Here is a 21,126-nt window from a genome sequence, read left to right as displayed (position 1 = left end):
GGGTCATTTCGGGCCAATTTGACATACAGTATGTCAAATAAAGGGTTAGCTGGTTGCCCCTAAAAATAAAGATGTGCCCTTCTTTTGGCAGCAATGATTTGAACACCAGCGCAGTGATATGTGGCTTTCTGTTCATTAAATCCACCGTGAATCCCCTGCTGAATGGAGAAAAAGTCCTTAAAAAATGGCGACATTAGCCCTCAAAAGGCCTCAAAAGGTCCATCAATAAAAAGCAAGTGGACGAGTGGGAACCCGATGAATCGTGTGGAGTTTGCATGTCCTCCCCGTGCCTGCGTTGGTTTTCTCCAGGTACTCCGCTTTCCTCCCACATTCCAAAAACATGCCTGACGGGTTCATGGAACATTCAAAATTGTCTGTAGGTGTGAGTGTGAGCGCGGATGCTTGTTCGTCTCTGCCCTGCGATTGGCTGGCAACCGATTCAGGATGTCACCTGCCTACGACCCAATAGTGATGGGATTTTCGGCTCTTTTCGGTGGTCCGGTTCATTTGGATCGGCTCAGTAAAAAGAGCCGGCTCTTTTTGGCTCTCAAATGGCTCTTTTAACTTTAGCTTTTCTTTTAAATATTTATGACAAATTTAGCATACATTTTGATAAATGACTTGGTGAACTAAATATTGCACTTTACTGACTGCAAATAGCAACGATTATCAAGCAAAGAAATGGCTATTTACTTATTTTATAGAACATTAAAAAGGCTCCAAACAATAAACAAGCAACAAAATTAAACTTCAACCAACGACAATCAAACATGCTGCATCATAACAAAAGTAGTGAGTAAAGAAACGACCATGTATAGTAAGGCGTTTTTCGACAAAAAAAACACCCATGTATAGTAATAGTAAGGCGTTTTAAGCCGAAAAAAAACGACCATGTATAGTAAGGCGTTTTTAGACGAAAAAAATGACCATGTAGAGTGAAGGGACTTTCATTCATAGTACTGTATAGACTTTAGTATTGCCGTATCGCGTTTTTTCGTATTGTCACAAAATACTTGCTGTTGTTACAGTGCTGTTTTCATGGTTGTAAATGACTCGGGTGGAGGATCGGAATGCGTGACTGCAAATAATGATGTTTTTCTGAGTGTAAATGAGAGACTGTTTGAATTCATGTGTGATTGAGGAAGAGGGGGTGCCAAGGTGCCACGAGCAAAGGGGAGAGGCCGATTGGACCCCTGGACTGGAGATCGCAATCGGCACGAGAAAAGGCCCCACAACAGGATGACCGCTTCCAACAGCAAAAGACGGCCAAATGTTGGAGACCATATACACATCAAAGGAAGATTCACCATAGGACAACCCACACACACACACACACACACACACACACACACACACACACACACACACACACACAAAACTACACACACACACACACACACAAACACAGAGACAGACCTTTTTGGGGAATTGTATTAAAGGTGGGTCAAGGGAAAGGCGTCTTGTTCACTCTGCCTCACTACCTTCGCGGTTAGGAGAAGTTGATGACCCAGAGCTCTGTTTAGAATAATTGGCTTGATCTATGCTGTATTAGACTATTTGTTAGGGATTAAATACTTTTCTGTGTGACTGACTCAAAAGACGTGTGCATCTGATCATTCCTGAGCCAATCAACGAGCACCCCGGAAGCCCGCCAAGGTATTTGATTATTGGTCAAATAGTGTGGTGGAAATTCCGCCTTCAATAATAAGGCGTTTTTTAGCCGAAAAAAAGACCATGTATAGTAAGGCGTTTTCAGCCGAAAAAAACGAACATGTATAGGAAGGCATTTTTAGCCGAAAAAAAGACCATTTATAGTCAGGCGTTTTTAGCTGAAAAAAACGACCATGTATAGTAAGGCGTTTTTAGCCGAAAAAAAAAACGACCATGTATAGTAAGGCGTTTTTAGACGAAAAAAAAGACCATGTATAGTAAGGCGTTTTTAGCCGAAAAAAACGACCATGTGTAGTGAGGCGTTTTTCGACGAAAAAAAAGACCATGTATAGTAAGGCGTTTTTAGCCGAAAAAAACGATCATGTATAGTAAGGCGTTTTTAGCCGAAAAAAAAAACCATCCATGTATAGTAAGGCGTTTTCAGCCGAAAAAAAACGATATAGTAAGGCGTTTTTAGCCCAAAAAAACGACCATGTATAGTTATCCATTTTTAGCCCCAAAAAATGACCATGTATAGTAAGGCGATTATAGCCCAAAAAAACAACCATGTACAGTCAGGCGTTTTTAGCCGAAAAAAATGACCATGTATAGTAAGGCGTTTTTAGCCGAAAAAAACGACCATGTATAGTAAGGCGTTTTTTTACCGAAAAACACCCGACAATCTACAGTAAGGCGTTTTTAGCCCAAAAAAACGGCCATGTATAGTCAGGCGTTTTAGTCGAAAAAAACGACCATGTATAGTAAGGCGTTTTTAGCCGAAAAAAAACGACCATGTATAGTCAGGCGTTTTTAGCCGAAAAAAAACGACCACGTATAGCATGGGTGTCAAACTCATTTCACATTGTTGGCCACATAGGGCCTCCACGGTAGAGATCAAGTGGACTGGACTAAAAATTAAACCATACTCTGCTATAAATAACCAAAATAACATGTCTTTCCTTTGTTTTGGTCTAAAGATGCACAAGAACACTCGGAAAATGTTGAAATTTAATGAACATATCTTTTACAAAACATTTCATGAAGCACCGAAATTTTCCATAGACAAATGCGCAATTTACTTTTGTCATTCACATACAGTCAAACCTCGGTTTTCGAACGTCTCGGTTCTCGACCAATTTGGTTTTCGACCAAAAATTTTGAATTTTTTTATGCCTCGGATGATGAACAACTTTCGGTTCTCGAACAAACTGAGTACACTCTAATGCACCATTTGACTCCTCTCGCCTTCCTTACACGAGGAAGTGACGCTTCCTCGGATAGATGAGGAAGTGACGTGTTCAATAAACATTTTTATTTTAAGAAGAGCGTGGTTTCGGTTTTCGAACAATTCGGTTTTCGAACAGCCTTCTGGAACGGATTATGGATGAAAACCGAAGGCTGACTGTATATGCATTGCAACTGATCCCACTGACTGTACAAAGGCACAAAACCTTAACAAGTAATTGGTCTTGAAAAATATTGTAATGCACTTTTAAGATTAAACGAGATTTATAAAGAAAGGAATTTTTAAACCATTTACACGAGCATATAAAATCTAAATGTAATCCCTGCCTACACCTTACAAACTAAGGAGAGTGCTATAATATGTGTAAAGAATAAAGTATTCACGTCCTTGATAGCGTCTGCTGTGTTGGGTCTGTCTCAGTGACAGACTAAGGCTGCTGTTGTCTTCTTCCCTGATCAAAACAATGTTGTCTTTTCCTCTGATCAAAACAGTGTGTCCCCTAGCGGATATTCCATGAATTGCACTTTATTAAAAATATTCATTCCGTGTCTTTTATGCATTTTTTTCACTTTTAAATTATCCTGCTGGACTGATCAAAACTCCTTGCGGGCCGGTTCCGGCCCGCGCCGCGGCCCATACGTTTGACACCCCTGTTCTTGGCGATTGTGAATAAAGTGCAAATAAAACACCCATTACGCACACTACCAAAACGTGCAAGCCAACTTTATTCATTGTTTCAAGATGCTTTGTTGATCAGGGCAACTCCGCTGGAATAGTTGAGATGCAAGTCTCGTCTGGATGCTTGCGGGGTACTCTCTGCTGGTCCCAACGGGGCCGGGGCTGAAGAACCTACAAAACCCAAAGGATCGCGGTGAAATCAAACTTTGTTTCAGATTGGGGAGGAAACATCGGATGACTTTCTGAGTGCCCCGATAACTTTTCCCCCTCAAAGTATTCACTGTATATCGATCAACATGTCAGAAACATTTCGGCCTCAAACTCCAGCAGAGGGCCACTGGCAAGGGGAAGCAATAAACCCGATTTCGCTTTCCAATGTCAGCTAACAGCAGTAAGAATCATTGCAAAATTCGATCGCAAACTCGCAAGAGGCTCGCCCCCGTCGTCTACGGTGTTGACAAGGTCTTTACGAAACGTAAGGGCGCCGTCTACTGGTGACCAATAGGAATGACAAACCTTCGACTGAAGTGGCTCTCAACTTTACAAGTACAGTCCCACCGAAAAAATACAACTCTCTGGGTAACTTTATCAGGTGCTGTCTCACCAAGTTGGTCTTTGTCATGTTTATGATCCTCTGGACGAGTTGGAACTGGGAAAGTCAATTCAGTGGTCTGTCTGTGGCTGCGCAGACGCAACGGAGCATGTGCTCAGCGTGCACTCCGTGCAGTCCCTACCAAGCCCCTCGCCCCTCCGCTTTCTCTTCTGGTCTACCACTCTGAGCACGGCAGCTGAGCCACTGCCAAACATCGCTTCAGACACGTGAAAAAGAGAGTGCGACATCGAGACAAATCTTTTGTGATCGTCTTTCAAGCTAAAAACAATACTGTTGACGTCCCGATATTTATGGACCTGACAATATCTTGAATAAAGATGTATTTTAGGATTACTAATGTTCCTTTTGTGGCCTTTTGTCTACCTCATGCTCTAAAATCGTACATCTTTTGTGCACATAGCGTAATGGCGCTGGTTCTTTTTTTCCAAGATGATTTCACACATAACTTCAAAAAAAAAAAAAAAAAGTCTGTTCACCTTTGAATACAGTATCACCATGCAGCGACGTCTTTGTCGAGCGGGGTGAGCAAACACCAAAAAGGCCCAGCAGGTGTTTGAAACATGGCTTGCTATCAAAGAAATTACCGGGAAATAGCTTCTGTGAGACTCACCGCACCAATGTATGTCAGCGTGTACTTTCAGCGCTAACGTGATGCCTATTCAGTTCACTCCGTTTGCGTCCAGAAGGTCAGTCGATGTCAAAGGGGACTCTGTGTGTCAGAAGAATCTTCTGGACTCTGCTGTGGATCTGCTCCCAGTAGGATGGACTGGGATCATTGGCTTGCAGGCTGGGAAGGCCAAACAAAGGAAACAAATTGAGTTGGAAACATTTGGTAAAACCGAAACAAAAATAGTCATGGAAAGAGCGTATTTGATGAAATCCAGAACAAAAACGATCGATATATTTCAGCTGAGCTTCCCATCTTTGAAAAGGCATTGTGTTGAATCGCATGACGTAATACAAGTAACTAATACAGTTGAAAGCACTTCTGCGGAGTTAAATAAAGAATAAAATAAAAGTCCGTCCATGTATAATATTTTTGGGGGAGAAGACGAAGTGTTGTAGATTTGAAGCCCGCATCACGCTGACAATTTTACTTTTGTCCACTAAGCGGCGTTGCAGCCCCACGTGAATCAACACAAATACAACTCCGACTGCCCTTCAACTTCCTTGCAATCGAGGGGGTGTCATTTGCCTTCGAGTTTTTCATCCAACCTTGAAGACAAACCATTTCGAAACACAGGACAACATTACTAATCGATGGGATACACTAAAAACTTAAAAAATTGAGGACCACTGGCTTATGACTCGTTTTGATCTTGCAGCAATCAACTAAATACTATAATGAATAAAATATGCTGGATCAAAAGTGTGTTTTATTAATATTTTTCACTTGACTAATTTCAGTAAATTACTGAAAGAATTATTCAATGAAGAGATAGAGAGAGGCCAGATTCAAGAATGGTGTCATAACCACGACTCCACCATGCCATGAAATATTTCATGTGTAGTCGAAATCAAGTCCGAAAGTCAGAAAGGAGAAGCAAGGACAGACTTGAGATGTCGGAGCTTTGGGTGTCATCACAAAATAAAATGCGAGTGAAGTCGTGGGCCGTGACCTTCTCCTCGCTGCTCTAATCTGACACACTGCAACTCTTGTGGCGTTTTCAATTGCCACAAAACAATTGTTCATTTCCTGCAATGGACTCGGCGGTGAGATTGTCTATTGATTTTAATGTTTGCTTATGAGCTGAGTTTGGAGCAGAGATGTCCTGGCGGTGTGAGAGGAGACGACGGCAATCCAACATGGGCGTCGGCCGCGGGATTGACTGGCAGCTGGCGTGATGGATGACAAGGTCTCTTGTCAACGTATTATAGTCAGCGTCGGGTCAAAGTTATCAAGAGTGAGGCAGCCACACAAATCAATACACTTTTCCTCTTTGTTTTCCCTCCTCGGCTCCCGGTAATGAACAAACATGACGGGACATCAGCGCCTCTAATTTAGCGCACACACACACACACACACACACACACATATATATACACCCACACACACATGCGACCACCAGCTCACGGGATTGCCAAGTAGTTGTTCTATATCCCATCATTGGAACAACAGGCAGGCGCCTCTTTGTCTATGAAGATCCTGCGAGTAAACAACAAACGTGTATTTCTTTACACAGACACACTGGGCGGAATTCATCATGGCAAACGTGACAAGAGAAGGATTAAGTTCCCATCGCCTGCATATATATACACCCACACACACATGCGACCACCAGCTCACGGGATTGCCAAGTAGTTGTTCTATATCCCATCATTGGAACAACAGGCAGGCGCCTCTTTGTCTATGAAGATCCTGCGAGTAAACAACAAACGTGTATTTCTTTACACAGACACACTGGGCGGAATTCATCATGGCAAACGTGACAAGAGAAGGATTAAGTTCCCATCGCCTGCTCGGGCAGGAATGTGAAGAAAATTAACAGGGATCTTTGTGCGGAAAAGTTTTTCTTTGAGTCGAAGGCTGTTGCCGAAATGTATTCGTGGAACAGTACATGTGATCAAGTTGAATGCAAATTTACATTCCCAGAGGCGTTAATGTGACTGTGAAAAGCTTGGCATGCATGTTTTTTGCAGTGTGGGAGGTCGCCGGAGTAGCGACATAAAAGCCACGCAAGCACGAGGAGACGATGCAAACAGGTTAGCCTGAGCAAAGATCCAAACCCGGGACTGCGATCAAGTGTACGGATCTGTCAAGACAACTCAGGGTCACCAGTTTGCTGTCAGCCTGAACATTTACTTGTTTCTGGGGGCGCTGTGACTGGGAAAAGTGCACTACCCAAAAGGCTAAAAGTACACTTACAGTACATAACAGCCGGTAAATGAAATTTCAAGAAACAAGTAAAAGTTGTTTTTAAATTGTGCACAAAATGAACCGTGCATGACGTACTATCACGACCGTCACACGTTGACGACTGAGCGAACTAAATTTCCCGCAGCACCGATTGGACAAGCAATGTCATGTGATCGTCTGCAGCCAGCGATGGCAAAGCGGGCGTGTCATAACTCATTGACATGTTGAGTTGGGTGTGTTTTAACCTTCATGGCAGAGGCTCCGTCGAACCCCTGAGACCGATTTACCGAACCCCAAGGGTTCACTCGAACCCAGGTTAAGAACCACTGGTCTATGGTTCCAATTTTATATTTGAGAACATCATTTTTACTGCTTACCAATAATCATGACTGACTCACGAGTGGATTTGTCCCAAAACTGGTCGTGGGTGAGCAACAAGGAAATGGCCATAGCTAAAAAAAACAAGCTTGTCTTAGCTGATGTCGTATTAAGTACAAAAGTGGGGTCTTCAGACGGCAATAAAGTACAAATCTTTCTTGGCTTTGGAAACACTCGGTAAACATTGGTGATGAATCGTGCAGATCTGGGACATTCTGCCGCTCTTTGCTTTTGGTGAGATCATGTGTGAGGATGCGAGAGGGTTTCGTGTGCCACACCAAGAAGCAATGACGGTTCCGACAAAGACTTGGGGGTTGACAAGCAAAACCGCTAGCAGATCAAAAGTAGTCGGCTTTCCCCCCCACACAAAGATTTTGGGTCGTAAATAGTGATCGCGTTAAGATTGTCAGCCCGTTTCGTACCCTGTTATTTTGACAATTGTAGTCGACAGCCCGATTTTATTCATGTGAAATTAGTATTGTGAGTGCGTGAGGCGTTCTTTCACCTTTCCCTGAGGGAGTGCTTGGTAGTCACGGGGCCTCTCCTCTTTGACACAGCGGAGCCTCGATGAGGACTTTGGCTCAGCTCATCGCGTCTGAATGGCGGCCCGGGAGACGACCACGCGCGAACTGACCGCATCTGCACGGGTTTAATGAGTTTGAAGTGAAAAAAAAAATGGTTGTCGCCTGAGGGTTTATTTATTTCGCACACGTTTGAAGTAGGGAGACATGCAGAGAGAAGGAAATGCAGAGTTCAACTATTTAAAAACTGAATTTAAAAATGGGGAATTCTTTGCCCGGGGGGGATGGTCTTGAAGTGAAGTTTGAATTGGTCTCATTGTTTGTTGATGGTGTTGCACTTTGAAAAGGGTTGTTATTTTAAATATAATGCAATTTTGTAATCAAGACTTACTCGGGATGCTCTCGGTCTGTAGTGAGTGTCAAGGAGAAAATCTGCAAAGACAATGAAAGCGCTGGGCTTTACAAAAAAGCAAAAAATAGACATTTCAAAAGGACAACTATCGACTAACATTTCAAAGTCTTGCTGATTTGCGAGCGCGCACTTAGTTGAAGCTGTTGAAATGAAAGACGGCTTCTTCAGTCAATGAAGTCGACATTTGTTGATTGATTGATTTTGCTGTCATCATGATTCAGCAACATTCTTCTTTAAATAATTTTCACCTCGGAAAGACTGCAATTTTGGGGAAAACAAAAAACCTGCATCATTTTGTTTGGGAGGATTTTTTATTTTCTTTTATTATTTATATTTTATTTATTTATATCGAGGGGCGGTGGGTGCAGTGGTTAGTGAGCCGACCTCACAGTGCAGAGGTACTGGGTTCAATTCCAGATTCGGCCTCCCTGTGTGGAGTTTGCATGTTCTGCCCGGGCCTGCGTGGGTTTTTCTCCGGGTACTCCGGTTTCCTCCCACATTTAAAAAACATGCATGGCAAGTTAATGGAACACTCTAAATCGTCCCTAGATGTGAGTGTGAGCATGGATGGTTGTTCGTCTCTGTGTGCCCTGCGATTGGCTGGCAACCGGTTCAGGGTGTCCTCCGCCTCCTGCCCGAAGACGGCTGGGATAGGCTCCAGCACCCCCCGCGACTCTTATGAGGATAAGTCGATCGGAAAATGAATGAATGAATTTATTTTTATTGAGTTGAGATAAATTCAGTGCTTAAGAAATCTGTTTCACGTGTTGACATCACTTTTGTGAAACATAACAAGGGATAAGCGTCAGATTTTTTTTTTTTTTTTTACGTTATTGTTGTCATCTGGTTTACGTCACACTTGTTTGTTCGTATTTTGTGAAGTTGTCAGAATGAACCGGTTATTAAGTTAAATTGAACCATGCGAGCAAACGAGGTTTCATATGAATTCATGGTTCCTTTCATGGAATTTATTTTCATGGAAATCCAAGACCAAAACATTTACTGTACGTTTCAAGTTTGCTTCGTGTCGCCTACCCAAGTCGTCATCCGAGAGGCTGACTGTGTGGCAGCAGTGCGCGTAACTCTGTGGCGGAGGCGAGTAGGCATCCATCTGACTACTACGCGTCGGAACCTGTCAGCACACAACAGATCATCATCACATTGACACGTTTATTCTCCGACATGTCGGAATCAAGCAACAAGGCTTTTAAGCAAACAGGACTACTCTTAAAACAAATGTGCCTCCTGTTGGAGCCACTTCATTTGGTATCTATTCGCTAATTGCAATTTGAGTCACAATTACCTGGGTTAATTGTCCGCGCGGGTTGGGGGGGGGGGGCTCCCTCAGGCAAAAGCAGAGCAATGCCAGTGTTATTCGGGTAAATTCCGTTCACCGCATTGCAGTGCTTAATTCCTCCCTTTAAAAAGAGAGCGCTCGGGGATTTTGACAGCTCGTACATCGGGATTAAGAGTGGATGTCAAAAGTGAAGAGGCGGGAATAGCGCAAGGAAAAGGAGGGACAACATGTCCTCCGTGGCCTTTGGAAAATCTCTGGCCTTGCCCCCCGAGTGATTTACTCCCCCCCCCCCCCCCACACACAAAATCAAACGTTCACAAATAACCGCACCCTCCTAACCTCGGCAGCTCTTTCGAATCCCTCAGTGAAACGCTGTCAGCGACGTCACAATCCATTAACGGCTCAGGTGTGGAGATTAACGCTGCCCTATTATTATGACGTCCACTTAATCCTCCTGCTATATTAATCATGTTCACATTTGTAAGCTCCCCATGAGGTAAGAACTACGCTCACTAGCCACATCGCTGTGTGCGCCCCCACACTCAAATGAGATTCAACACACGAGCTGTATAGAAACATAAAAGAAAAAAAGCACAACGTTTGTTTTCCAAGATAAGAAATCCGAGTTTTGATTGACATTCTCAGAGAGGTGGTCATTCAGTTTCGGATTACAAAAACATGAAGGCCGTATTTTTGGTGGCTCCTTGGTGCCATCAGAGGATCAGTCCCTCTTTTCTCCTCGCGTGCCATTCGCATACCACTTTTGAACCCTTTCAGGGACAGCGGCTACTACAGTGGACATCTTATCATGTTATCAGGTTCCATGGTGGCTGAAAGGGTTCAACTCAGCTGTACATCATTTTGTGACGGCGAGTGTGCGAGTACCAACCAGGAATGGAGGGAGGCTCTCCGTCTCCTTCCTGAAGTGGTGCGGTCCGAGCCGCAGGTGTCGAAGCCTTTGCTCAGCATCCAGGGAGAGCTGGCACATTTTTCGGTGGGTGTAAGGCGACAGCGCCCGCGTCGTGGAGGCAACAGTGGGCCGCTGGTAGCCCGGTTCGAGACAAACTGCGTGTTTTGGTGGCTTTTTTTTTGCCTCGCAGGAAATATGGCGGCACGGGGGCGGCGAAGGGGAGCGTCTGAATGCGGACCGTCCTTCGTAGCTTGACGACTTCCTTGCCCAAGTCGAAGATGGCCTCCCTCCGACGAGGCCGCTCATCTGCGAGGACAGAAATACAACAGCAAGTTGAACGCTTGAAGGCAGGGATGGCTAACTTAACTGACGTAGGGTGCCACAATTTTGCATAAGTGCTACTGGGGGGCCACATAGGACAGTAAGATGCATGACAAAATGCTATCGTCACCGTGGGCGGACGACTGGTGAGCACATCTGCCTTTTAGTGAAGACGTTGTGGGCTGGAATCCGGACTTTAGGAATTTGCATGTTTTCCGCATGGGATTTCTCCGGGTACTTCGGTTGCCTCCCGCATTCCAAAAAACATGCATGGTAGGTTGATTGAACACTCTCAAACTTGTCCATCGGTCTGTTTGTCTAATTGTGCCCTGCTGGCGTCCAATTCACGGTTTCGCTGGCCCAAAACAGCTTGGACTGACTCCGGCATGCTAGCAACCCTGGTTAGAATGGGACTTGCTCCACGATAGTCAACATTTTGACCAACAAAAAATAAATTGAGGCCCACCAATTGTCCTTCCCTGCTGGAAATGGTCTACGAGTATCACCAAAGGTGAAACAGAGTTGTCTCCTGTTACCGGCACACGAGCTCAAACATTCCGCTTTACAACAACCACTGAATTATCTATCGCAACAACTCTAATGGCCTCTAAGATCATCCTTCCCCTTCCTGTCGGTAATGGCATCTTGGGATAAATAAGATTAGATGAAATGTTTATTCTGGTCTAATACAATAAAACTAAAGCATTTAGGGAGCCAAATTGCTATTTAGGGAAATCTCATCACGGTAAAACTATTTTTAAGAGAAGCCGAACAAATGAACGTTTGTACGCTGACGCTGCCATTTCATTAAAGCTTGATTGAACGGAATCAAGAAAAATAGGCTTATCCTATTTCGTCGACAACCTCTTTCTGCTGCTGCTGCTGCTGGACAGTCTTGCTTTTACTTGAATGTTTGACCTTGGGCGTGAATCAAACCGTCAAAGAGAACATTTCATCACCCTTTCATAAAAATCTGAACAGTTCTTGTCTCTCATATAATTTAACGTGATTACGTAACAACAATAATAGAAACAGAGCAGTCGATTGCGGTGCAGTTCCAAATTATAAACACGATAATATATTGTTCAAATGCATACTCATCGAAACATTGCATTGTCTTTCCAAATGTTGCTTTTTTTTTTTGTTGTTGCAGCTTTTGTATTGGGTCTCATTCGATTGTGAAAGTCGACCGAATATTGTGCCTCAATGTTTCTTCTCACAAAATCCATTTTACGATACATGTCACCATTCGTGTCACTGGATGAGCTGGAGCCTATCCCGGCTGACGTTAAGGTGAGAAGTGGAATACACTTCGGATTGGTCACCGGACAATTGCTAGCCATGTTTACTATATAAATATTAGAGCATTCACCCCCAGATGTGCTAACCAGTATACGTAAACAATCTCCCTGGTTTAAGTAGCAGCAGTCGGGACACTTACAGGAGAGGCGTCCATCCCATCACTCTCCTCGATGAACGACGTCACTGAAAACTCCACAGTGGGAAACGCACCCTGGAGACACAAGACAAGTGACATCTTGAGAAAGGGGGAGACGATGAAGACTACAAAAGAGAGACACACACAAAGCCTGGGAGGCCAATTTATGACCGCAGTTGTTCCGTCTGCGGCCTGTCTTGAGTGGAACAAATTGCAGAACGGAGCGCGGGTCCAGTGATGTTTCAAAAATACGGCTTCATGGAGGGAGACAGTCGAAGACGAACGTGCATGGAGGCAACAGCGGGAGGGAGCGCAGCTTGAAAACATTTTAACATGAGCGTCTTTAGGGAGAGTGATGAGGATAGTTTGGGAAAACGGTAGTTTTCAATGAAAAGTGGGGGAGCAGTCTATTCAACAGAGAATTCAAGGTGGTCATATCATTAGAAGATGATCTATTCAGATCTAAACGGCCAAAAGGATTGGGACGCCTTCAGGCAGTGAAAATGGGAGAAAACGAGGAGCTTCCTTTTCGCAATTGTGACAGATTGTAATCTCCGGGGAAGACTTTCTTCAAGACGTTGCGATGTGTCTGTGGGAACCCAGCCCATTCTCCAAGAGGAACATGAGTGGGGTCAAAGATCACCTCACTCCTTTGGATCATCCTAAACGTGTCTGATTTTCAACAGGTAAACTCACGCACGCAAAGCTTTATTGAATATGCTTTCTGCGCACTGGAAACAGAAAAGGAATTTCCCAAAACATAAAGTCCGTAAAATGGACTCATCCAAATGTCCAAGAGGAGTAATCGAGATTCCCACAAATATAACAAATCAACCCCGGATCGATTAATTGATCGAGTAAGCGGTTTTTCCGATCACATTTGGTTCAGAAAGTGAAGCGCTTCGCAGCCTTTTGTGCACTCCGCAGCATTCAAGAAATATTATCACAAACCTGAAAAAAAACTACAGAAGGTGAATTTATAATAAATTAATACATTAAAATCTATGGGTGAGTCTTCATTGAACTTAACATGCATGCTTTTAGGAAGTGGGAGGAAACCGGAGTACCCGGAGAAAACACACACAGAGACAGGGAGAATATGCAAACTCCACACAGGAAGGCCGGAGTCGGAATCGAACCCTGCACCTCCGCACTCTGAAGCCTACGTGCTAACCAGTCGACCACCGTGCCGCCCTGGGTAGACATATTTTTATATTTTAAGAGGACAAGATATAGTGTAGATGCAGGGCAGCCTACATGAAATCTGGAGGACCGCTCCATCATCAGTGCATCTCTCTGCGTGGGGTCTTCAGCGCCGCTCAGACTGGGCCCAGGGTTCAGGAAGTCTCTGCTGTTTTGCTTCATCGTGGCAAGGGTCTCACCCTCTGACAATGCAAAAAAGTCACATACACATAAACACATGACTTTTTGCACGGGGGAACATAATGCTCTCAAAAAGCTTACCTGGAGACACCGACTGAATCAGCTGAAAAGATGTTGTGTCAGCTAAGAGGAAGAAAAGCACACATTTAGGAGCAGCCAGTGTAGATAGAAGCTAATAGCCTGCATGCTTGCACAGCACCGGATGTAGAACTCGAGAAATGAGGAGGGAAACCTCAAGAGGGCCATTTACCTCTTAGGAGGTCAACGACTGCAGGACGGTCAACAGCATCGCTGTATGTCTGGTGTAGCACGTTGTGTGGCGACAAAGCGAATCAATTCGGTAAACAAGGTTAGACTGACATCCTCTCCCATCAGCTACAGGATAGTATTGGATCAGCAACTTTGTTTATTCACAGTCATCATTCTCACCTTCTCAAAAACCAGCCGCTGGTTAAAGTTTAGGGGGAAGCGCGGCGGCAAGCAGGAAGTTTTCCTGTACTCGCCCATCATGCAAACTCTAAAGTAGATGTCTCCTGTCTTGGGCAGCCGCACGCCACGACATGTGACCTAAACATTCATACAAATGGGCATTAGCATCTAATTTTCTCATACATGTACACAATGGTGCAGCTATACATTAAATACAAGAACAATCAAACACAACGAATAATGAGAATCATAAAGATGTATATTTTAGTCGTTGAATTAGATTTACTCTCAGTGAAATTATTGTTATAATTATTTTTAATGATTACGACATTAGACTAGAACTAACAAAAACACAAAATTCACGACTTCAAAAGATTATAATATTACATTCCTTTTTTGCATAGAAACTACATAGGCTTTGGCCTTCTGATGTTTACGATATTTGGATTATCAAATATATGCTCCCCGGTTTCTACAGATCCCGTTTCTGATGCACTGGGCATGCGCACCACTCTTGAACACAGGAAGTGAGAGGTCATTTAATGCTGCTTCTTCTTAAACAGTTATTTGCCGAGGACATGCGGTATTCGTATTATACTAAAATACGATTTTACTTGCAAAGGGAACTAGATATACGTCATCGGCGTTCAGGGGTTAGATTTGTTTGAAATGGTCAATGGACGGCACTTAAATAGCGCTTCGTTGACACCGGGCATGTCCAACTCATGTCAAGGGTGTCCTGTCTGTTTTCCATCTCTCCCTGTTGCAATACAGCTGATTCAAATGATCAGCAGGCAGGACAGCGGCCCTTGTTGACCGAGTTTGGACAACCCTGGTCTATATGATGCCCAAAACGCTTTACTAAGCGCCTCACATTTACATATTCATACAGGTTAAGTTTGCTACACAACAAAGCAAAATAAAAAAATGGGAATGTGCCGCTTACCTTGTGAATATCCAACAACACCGTACATTTCCAAGACTTTCGGCGCACTTTCGAGAAGGAGAGCTTCTTCGTGGCCATTTAAATCCCGTCGGAAAAGCCCGTTGTCATGGCTACCAAACAGCGGAAGTGGACATTGTCACGGGGTCACATGAGCAAGCAGTCTCTGACGTCAGGATTACAAAAGCAGTGCCACGTATTGACTGTTTTCTTTCTTTCTTCTTCATTAAAAGATGAATTTAAATACATTTCGCATAATAATACAAGACAATGAACATAAAAAAAAAACAACAAAATAGTGCCTCACGATTTTGAGTTTTGGGGTTCGATTTTGAACAGTCCTACATTTTGTTGCATTTTCTCCCCGTGCTTCCATGAGACTTCAGGTTCTCGTTTGTATGAGACATACACATTTTTTAAACAATTGAAAAATGACGTTTGCGTTCCTTACAAAGGGCGTATCACAAGCTTTCATTTTATTAGGCTGTGCTCTGAATCGTTCACTCGTGGACAATAGGCCTATAGTTGAGGGTCAAATGAAAAATCAGTTTTGGAAAAAAAACTACGATTCATTTATAACATTAATTATCATTGACTGTAGAGTGTTTAAGATATAAAGACTTACTATTTTTACTCTGTTGCATAATTACATTGTTCTGGATCACCCTCTTTCTGTGATAAATACTGAACAAATAAATAATTTATAATTTATTGTATATGAGTGTATTTTACAAAATGTGATGCTTTGCACAATTTTTTTGCGCTAATCAGTGCCATCCAGGGAAATATATCGTGGATAAGGAGCAATTCCGAATACAGCCTAAAACATTCAAACACTTTTTTACTGTGTATATTACATTATTTGCATTATTTGATAAACATTGCATCATAAAAGTCCCTTTTATACAAATGCGGGCATTATTGCAATAAGAAAAGTAAAGAGTGTTTATCGTAACATCAAAAACATACATACATTTAAATAGCTGTTAAAAGCATACATTTACATCTAATCATGTGAACATATTTTGCAGATAATAATAACCTTGTGTGAATTGTGACATTTTAGTCCATGTATGTCAGGAGGAAGGCAGATGACGATCTTGTGAAAGTGATTAAAAGTGAGGGCTCCTCCTGGTACAATGGTGCCGCTTGTGTCCATCTAGTCTAGTGCCTGGCATGCTGGCTCCTCTCCTCTTTGTCTACTGCTTTGCTGTTTGACTGAGACGCCACTTCAGAACTGTAGGCAAAAAAAAAAAAAAATTATGAGTAACTACAATTGTTCAATACCACAGAATCGTCCAATTGTAATACACATGAGATGGAAGGAAAATAAATGTCATTTTGCACATTTCTTCATCGGGACATAGCAATTTACCTTTCAAGGTGACTTGGCATGTGGTCAGCGATGACGTTATTGAGCTTGTAGTAATCCAGATAAGAAAAGTAAAGAGTGTTTATCGTAACATCAAAAACATACATACATTTAAATAGCTGTTAAAAGCATACATTTACATCTAATCATGTGAACATATTTTGCAGATAATAATAACCTTGTGTGAATTGTGACATTTTAGTCCATGTATGTCAGGAGGAAGGCAGATGACGATCTTGTGAAAGTGATTAAAAGTGAGGGCTCCTCCTGGTACAATGGTGCCGCTTGTGTCCATCTAGTCTAGTGCCTGGCATGCTGGCTCCTCTCCTCTTTGTCTACTGCTTTGCTGTTTGACTGAGACGCCACTTCAGAACTGTAGGCAAAAAAAAAAAAAAAATTATGAGTAACTACAATTGTTCAATACCACAGAATCGTCCAATTGTAATACACATGAGATGGAAGGAAAATAAATGTCATTTTGCACATTTCTTCATCGGGACATAGCAATTTACCTTTCAAGGTGACTTGGCATGTGGTCAGCGATGACGTTATTGAGCTTGTAGTAATCCAGGAAGGTCCGAGCCACATTCATGCCCAGCCTCATGTCTGACGACCAAGAGTTAAGGCCTTTTCTTTTTTTTTGTCTTCTTCTACAGATAGCAACCATCCCTGTTAACACAGACGAACTAAAATACCGAAGTGGGTAGCTCTGACTTGCTGTCACTTGGCAACTAAGTGTGTGCTTGTTTTCATGCTTCCTATCCAAAAGGGTAAATTGAATTAATAATTCACATTACATAAATGATTTTTTTCATCATAGTGCTATGTTCTGCAATTTGTGTATTATTGCCCTTCATACAAAATTTCCACTGTCGCTAACATTGTATGTCCGATATGGTTTTGGATCAGTATGTTTCATGCTTTGATATAATGTACGACATTAATCCTTGAAAAGATCTTCGTAGACTGTGGTTCTACAATTATCGGACAATTAGGAATGTTCATCTGAATTACATATTCAAAGCAGAGCATCTCTGCATAGATTTTAGACACCCGACTGAAACCTCTGCTGTTCCCAATTCATTGTGAGCTACAATCAATAACCAGGGAGCGGCATAAATCCTCACGGAACAACGTACCTCATCCAGGATTAAGCGACGCAAACGCTAACTATATGATGGTGCTATGAATCAAACATAAGCAATTAGTTATATGGCAAGACCTACTTTGAATTCATGGGTGAGCGCACGCATCACCGTCCCTCAATACATTAGAAAAAAAAAAAACATCAATAGCTGCTTTGCTCTTTTTAAAAAAAAAAAAGAAAAAAAAAGGCTGAGGGCCAAGGAGTGTTGTTGCTCAATCTGGGATCATTAGGCTTGTGGGGCCGAGTAATGATGGCAATCAGGTTGCGATAATGAAGAAGTAGTGAAGCACACAAAGACAACCGTGTCTCCAATCACGCAGACCGAAAGGATGCGGAGAACGCAGATAAATAAGGACAATATCTGTAACACGCCACGCATTTCACCGGAGACGAGGTCGCCTCTCTCGCTAAACTCCCATCATCCGTACCCATTGCACGTGGACACCAGACAAATTTTTAAAAAAGGGGTTAGTTCATCTTATGGCTCACTGATGTTTCGCAATGTTCATTCTTCATCACGCTGCTACATGATGGAGCTACGCGGCGACATCGTTTGTCTCCTTTCCCCGCCATTACCTTGTTGGTGACATCTGTCGGATCATCTGTCTGTCTGCAATGTATTTGATTGAAACAGCTGGCATACGGATATAGATTTTGGCATGGTCACTTTTGTATTTGTTTAAGCAGAATGACTTGCATGTCCAAAGATGTTTACGCCGCTGACGTGAACCCGTGATGCGACGTGACACGTGCGGTTAGGTGAGTTTACGTGATGTGACTCTCTATTAATATCCGTGTACAGTACTTTTGCAATTTTTGTTTTCTTCTAAGACTTTCTAATTGAGGGATGCATCTTTTATGCATTTGAGCATTAACATATATTAAGATGTTCTCCTGTACATTGGTTAAAAAAAAAAAAAAAGAAAAACATGCACATAGCTTGTCCATATTTAACCCTTTCATGCACCCTGTAACCTGATAACATGATAAACTGTCCACTGTAGTAACCACCGTCCCTGAGAGGGTTAAAATGGCCCATTTTGTCATACATCAAGTTAGGAAGCGCGCGAGCCTATGTGGGGCCCCCAGTAGCGCCGATGAAAAACTGTGGCCCCCTCCAGCATTGAAGTTGCCTACCTCTGCAGTGTTTTGTCAAAGGGCCACTTGGTTTATTAATTTTGTTTTCAAACTGAAAGTGTGAGGTGCTAACATCAATTTTGGTGCAAAAACAACCATATAGTACAATGATCATTAAATACACACTAACTAAAATTAATTTAACATGCACACGACCCCCCCGCCCCAACAATAAAATGGCAAACAAATGCTTACATAACAAAGTAACTAAACAGACACTGAAACACCTGAAAAAAGGCGACAAAATGTCTCAAAAAGAAATGGAACACTTGGTTTCTCAAAAGAGGAAGGGCTCAAACCGAGATTTAAGCCTTGGATGTCAAAACAAGCAAGGCGGACGTGTGAACACCGTGCTTCCTAGATGCATAAGTCAACACAAATAAGACAACCCACTTCCTTTTTCATTTTAACTGCTCGGCTTTGTTCCTGTGACATTTTTGTTATACAATCTCTGCTCATCCTCGCAAAGACGTTTGCACGGGAGACTATCTTGCACCGAACAGAACAGACATTAGTCATCCCATATCCTTGGTGTTCATTCTGACCTCAGAAAAAGTTTTTGCTGCACCTCCCCCCCACCCCCGTTAACACCTTTCCACACATATTTTTCCTATCAGCAGAATTGGGCGTCAGTCCCAACTTATTTCGCCAGGCAAGCTTCAGCGACAAAAATATCTCGCGGACCCCACCGTGAGCAGATGGCCACTCAGCTTGGCTTGTCACGACTCACCGTCCATTACAGGAGCTTTCCTGATGGACGGTCGGCTTCTGAAGGAGAACTTCCTCCTCCATGCGTGTGGGTGAGAGGTGGAAAGGTACAGGAGGGGATGAATAATATGAGACATGGAGGATGCCCTTAGTGATCTCTGGCCGTTTTCAGGGGCGGGGGGACGCCACGGGTTCTGGATTAGGAAGCGATGATGTGTATGTGGAGTGCTGGTGTACCGCAACATTGGTGAGTGAGGAAAAATGTTCGAGCTCACATATAAGCAACTACTAATCATCAAATGGATTGAAAGAGAGCGAAAAAGAAGGAGGAAGACGGGATGTGAGAACAATGAACATTGGCACGACTCATATAATATTTGTGCGTGTCAAATTTCTGAATTTTTGCTGTGGAAATTATTCTATTTGGCTTCATAAATGTAAAAAAAAATCACAGATAGTACAACAATGAAAATGGTTCATATGACAACATATTTTCCAAATATTCCCCAAATTTTTTAATTTTTTTGCAAGGAGTACTGTACATTTTTGACAAAATTAAATGATTTTACATGTGCCTCATGGTCCGAAAAATACAGTCAGCATGAGCTGGGTCAAAAAGACAAGAGCACATTTTTGATGTTTCTGAGAAAGAAACGAAATAGAAGGCGTGATTGATTATTTATCCCTCGATGCTCCTTTATCAAGACCGCACGTGGTCTCTGAATCCCCCAAAAAAGGTCAACTAATACTAATTAATGTAAGAATAGGCATAATCTTTCCCCTCTGCAACAGTTAAAATTACTGAGGAGCGGAGAGAGTGTCCCTATTCATGTCTGTAATATACTGCCCTGCGGTGGCTAAGCCACGCACACCAGAAGGAGCAGCACGAGGTCTATTGAATTGAAGCAAAAAAAAAAAAAAAAAAAAAAAGGCAAAAACTTTTTAGCTTCTTTGCACTCCATTTCATTGTCTTTACCGAGCAATTATGCTTGTGAAGACAGAACTATTGGCTGCGGCTCTTGTATTAGATCTCATTATAATGTGGAGGTGTACCTAATGTTGTGACCGGCGCAGAGGCCGCCTGCCCCTGAGGTGTATTCTTTGGCGTCGTGTTTAATCGATGGCGGGTCATTGTCATGGCTCAAGGGCGTGTGCCAGCTTGTGTGCTGATGAGCCAGACAAGAGCGTAGGGGATGTCATGACTTGTTTACCGCGGCTATTTACTGTCAGCACGGCATTTAGAGGCTTTCGCCATCACATCCCCAGCGCCTGGTCCTGGCAGACAATGTGACGGGTGGACATCAAGGCACCCCGTGGTTCGATGGATAAGGAACAAGGAGAAAGCCGTATTGGTCGGATGGGATTTAACACGGAGACAAGGGAAGGGACATCGGAGGCATCGATGAAGGCCACTGTCACTACAGTGACAAACAAGACAACTAATTATCAATGAATAATGAAGAGGCTAGTCAGCAACAGCGACACAGAAAAGGCCACTTTTATCCTCAATTAGCGATTTAACAGACTGAAAGACGCCAGGGAAGTGAACGGAACAAACTTGAGCCCCAAACTTTGAGAACAATCATGATTTCAATCAGTGAACCACCGCGATTCACGGGAGCAAATCTGTGACTTATTAAAAGTATCCCCCCCCCCCCCCACATGCTTTTCTCTATTCTCGAGTTC

At 43.0% G+C, this 21,126-nt stretch overlaps 2 protein-coding genes across 3 annotated transcripts in view; both read right to left on the bottom strand.

Annotated features, from left to right (window-relative positions):
• Nucleotides 1-16,510, bottom strand: part of spata6 (spermatogenesis associated 6) — a 23,316-nt gene extending 6,806 nt beyond the window's left edge. Inside the window, exons 1-13 of one of the 2 annotated variants that reach the window (XM_019896560.1) lie at nt 16,452-16,510; nt 15,080-16,313; nt 14,134-14,271; nt 13,955-14,003; nt 13,786-13,827; nt 13,579-13,706; nt 12,325-12,396; nt 10,542-10,868; nt 9,391-9,487; nt 8,335-8,375; nt 7,928-8,061; nt 4,798-4,974; nt 3,692-3,745 (exon numbers count right to left, since the gene is read on the bottom strand). In XM_019896560.1, the coding sequence (XP_019752119.1) occupies nt 4,875-4,974; nt 7,928-8,061; nt 8,335-8,375; nt 9,391-9,487; nt 10,542-10,868; nt 12,325-12,396; nt 13,579-13,706; nt 13,786-13,827; nt 13,955-14,003; nt 14,134-14,271; nt 15,080-15,157 (1,206 nt within the window). In that variant the 5' untranslated portion in view covers nt 15,158-16,313; nt 16,452-16,510 and the 3' untranslated portion in view covers nt 3,692-3,745; nt 4,798-4,874. Of the gene's footprint in view, nt 1-3,691; nt 3,746-4,797; nt 4,975-7,927; nt 8,062-8,334; nt 8,376-9,390; nt 9,488-10,541; nt 10,869-12,324; nt 12,397-13,578; nt 13,707-13,785; nt 13,828-13,954; nt 14,004-14,133; nt 14,272-15,079; nt 16,314-16,451 lie in introns of those variants that run through there. The other variant, XM_019896559.1, reaches the window with a different exon arrangement.
• An 8-nt stretch (nt 16,511-16,518) lies between these two features.
• agbl4 (AGBL carboxypeptidase 4) overlaps nt 16,519-21,126 on the bottom strand; it is a 270,285-nt gene continuing 265,677 nt past the window's right edge. The window contains exons 12-13 of the mRNA XM_019896549.1: nt 16,961-17,054; nt 16,519-16,821 (exon numbers count right to left, since the gene is read on the bottom strand). Coding sequence (XP_019752108.1) covers nt 16,749-16,821; nt 16,961-17,054 — 167 coding nt within the window. The 3' untranslated portion in view covers nt 16,519-16,748. The remainder of the gene's footprint in view (nt 16,822-16,960; nt 17,055-21,126) is intronic.

This window comes from Hippocampus comes, unplaced genomic scaffold, assembly GCF_001891065.2.
Source record: "Hippocampus comes isolate QL1 unplaced genomic scaffold, H_comes_QL1_v1.1 scaffold22, whole genome shotgun sequence".
Lineage (NCBI taxonomy): Eukaryota > Metazoa > Chordata > Actinopteri > Syngnathiformes > Syngnathidae > Hippocampus > Hippocampus comes.
Note: the sequence above shows the minus strand (reverse complement) of the source record. Positions and strands in the feature narration are given on the sequence as shown.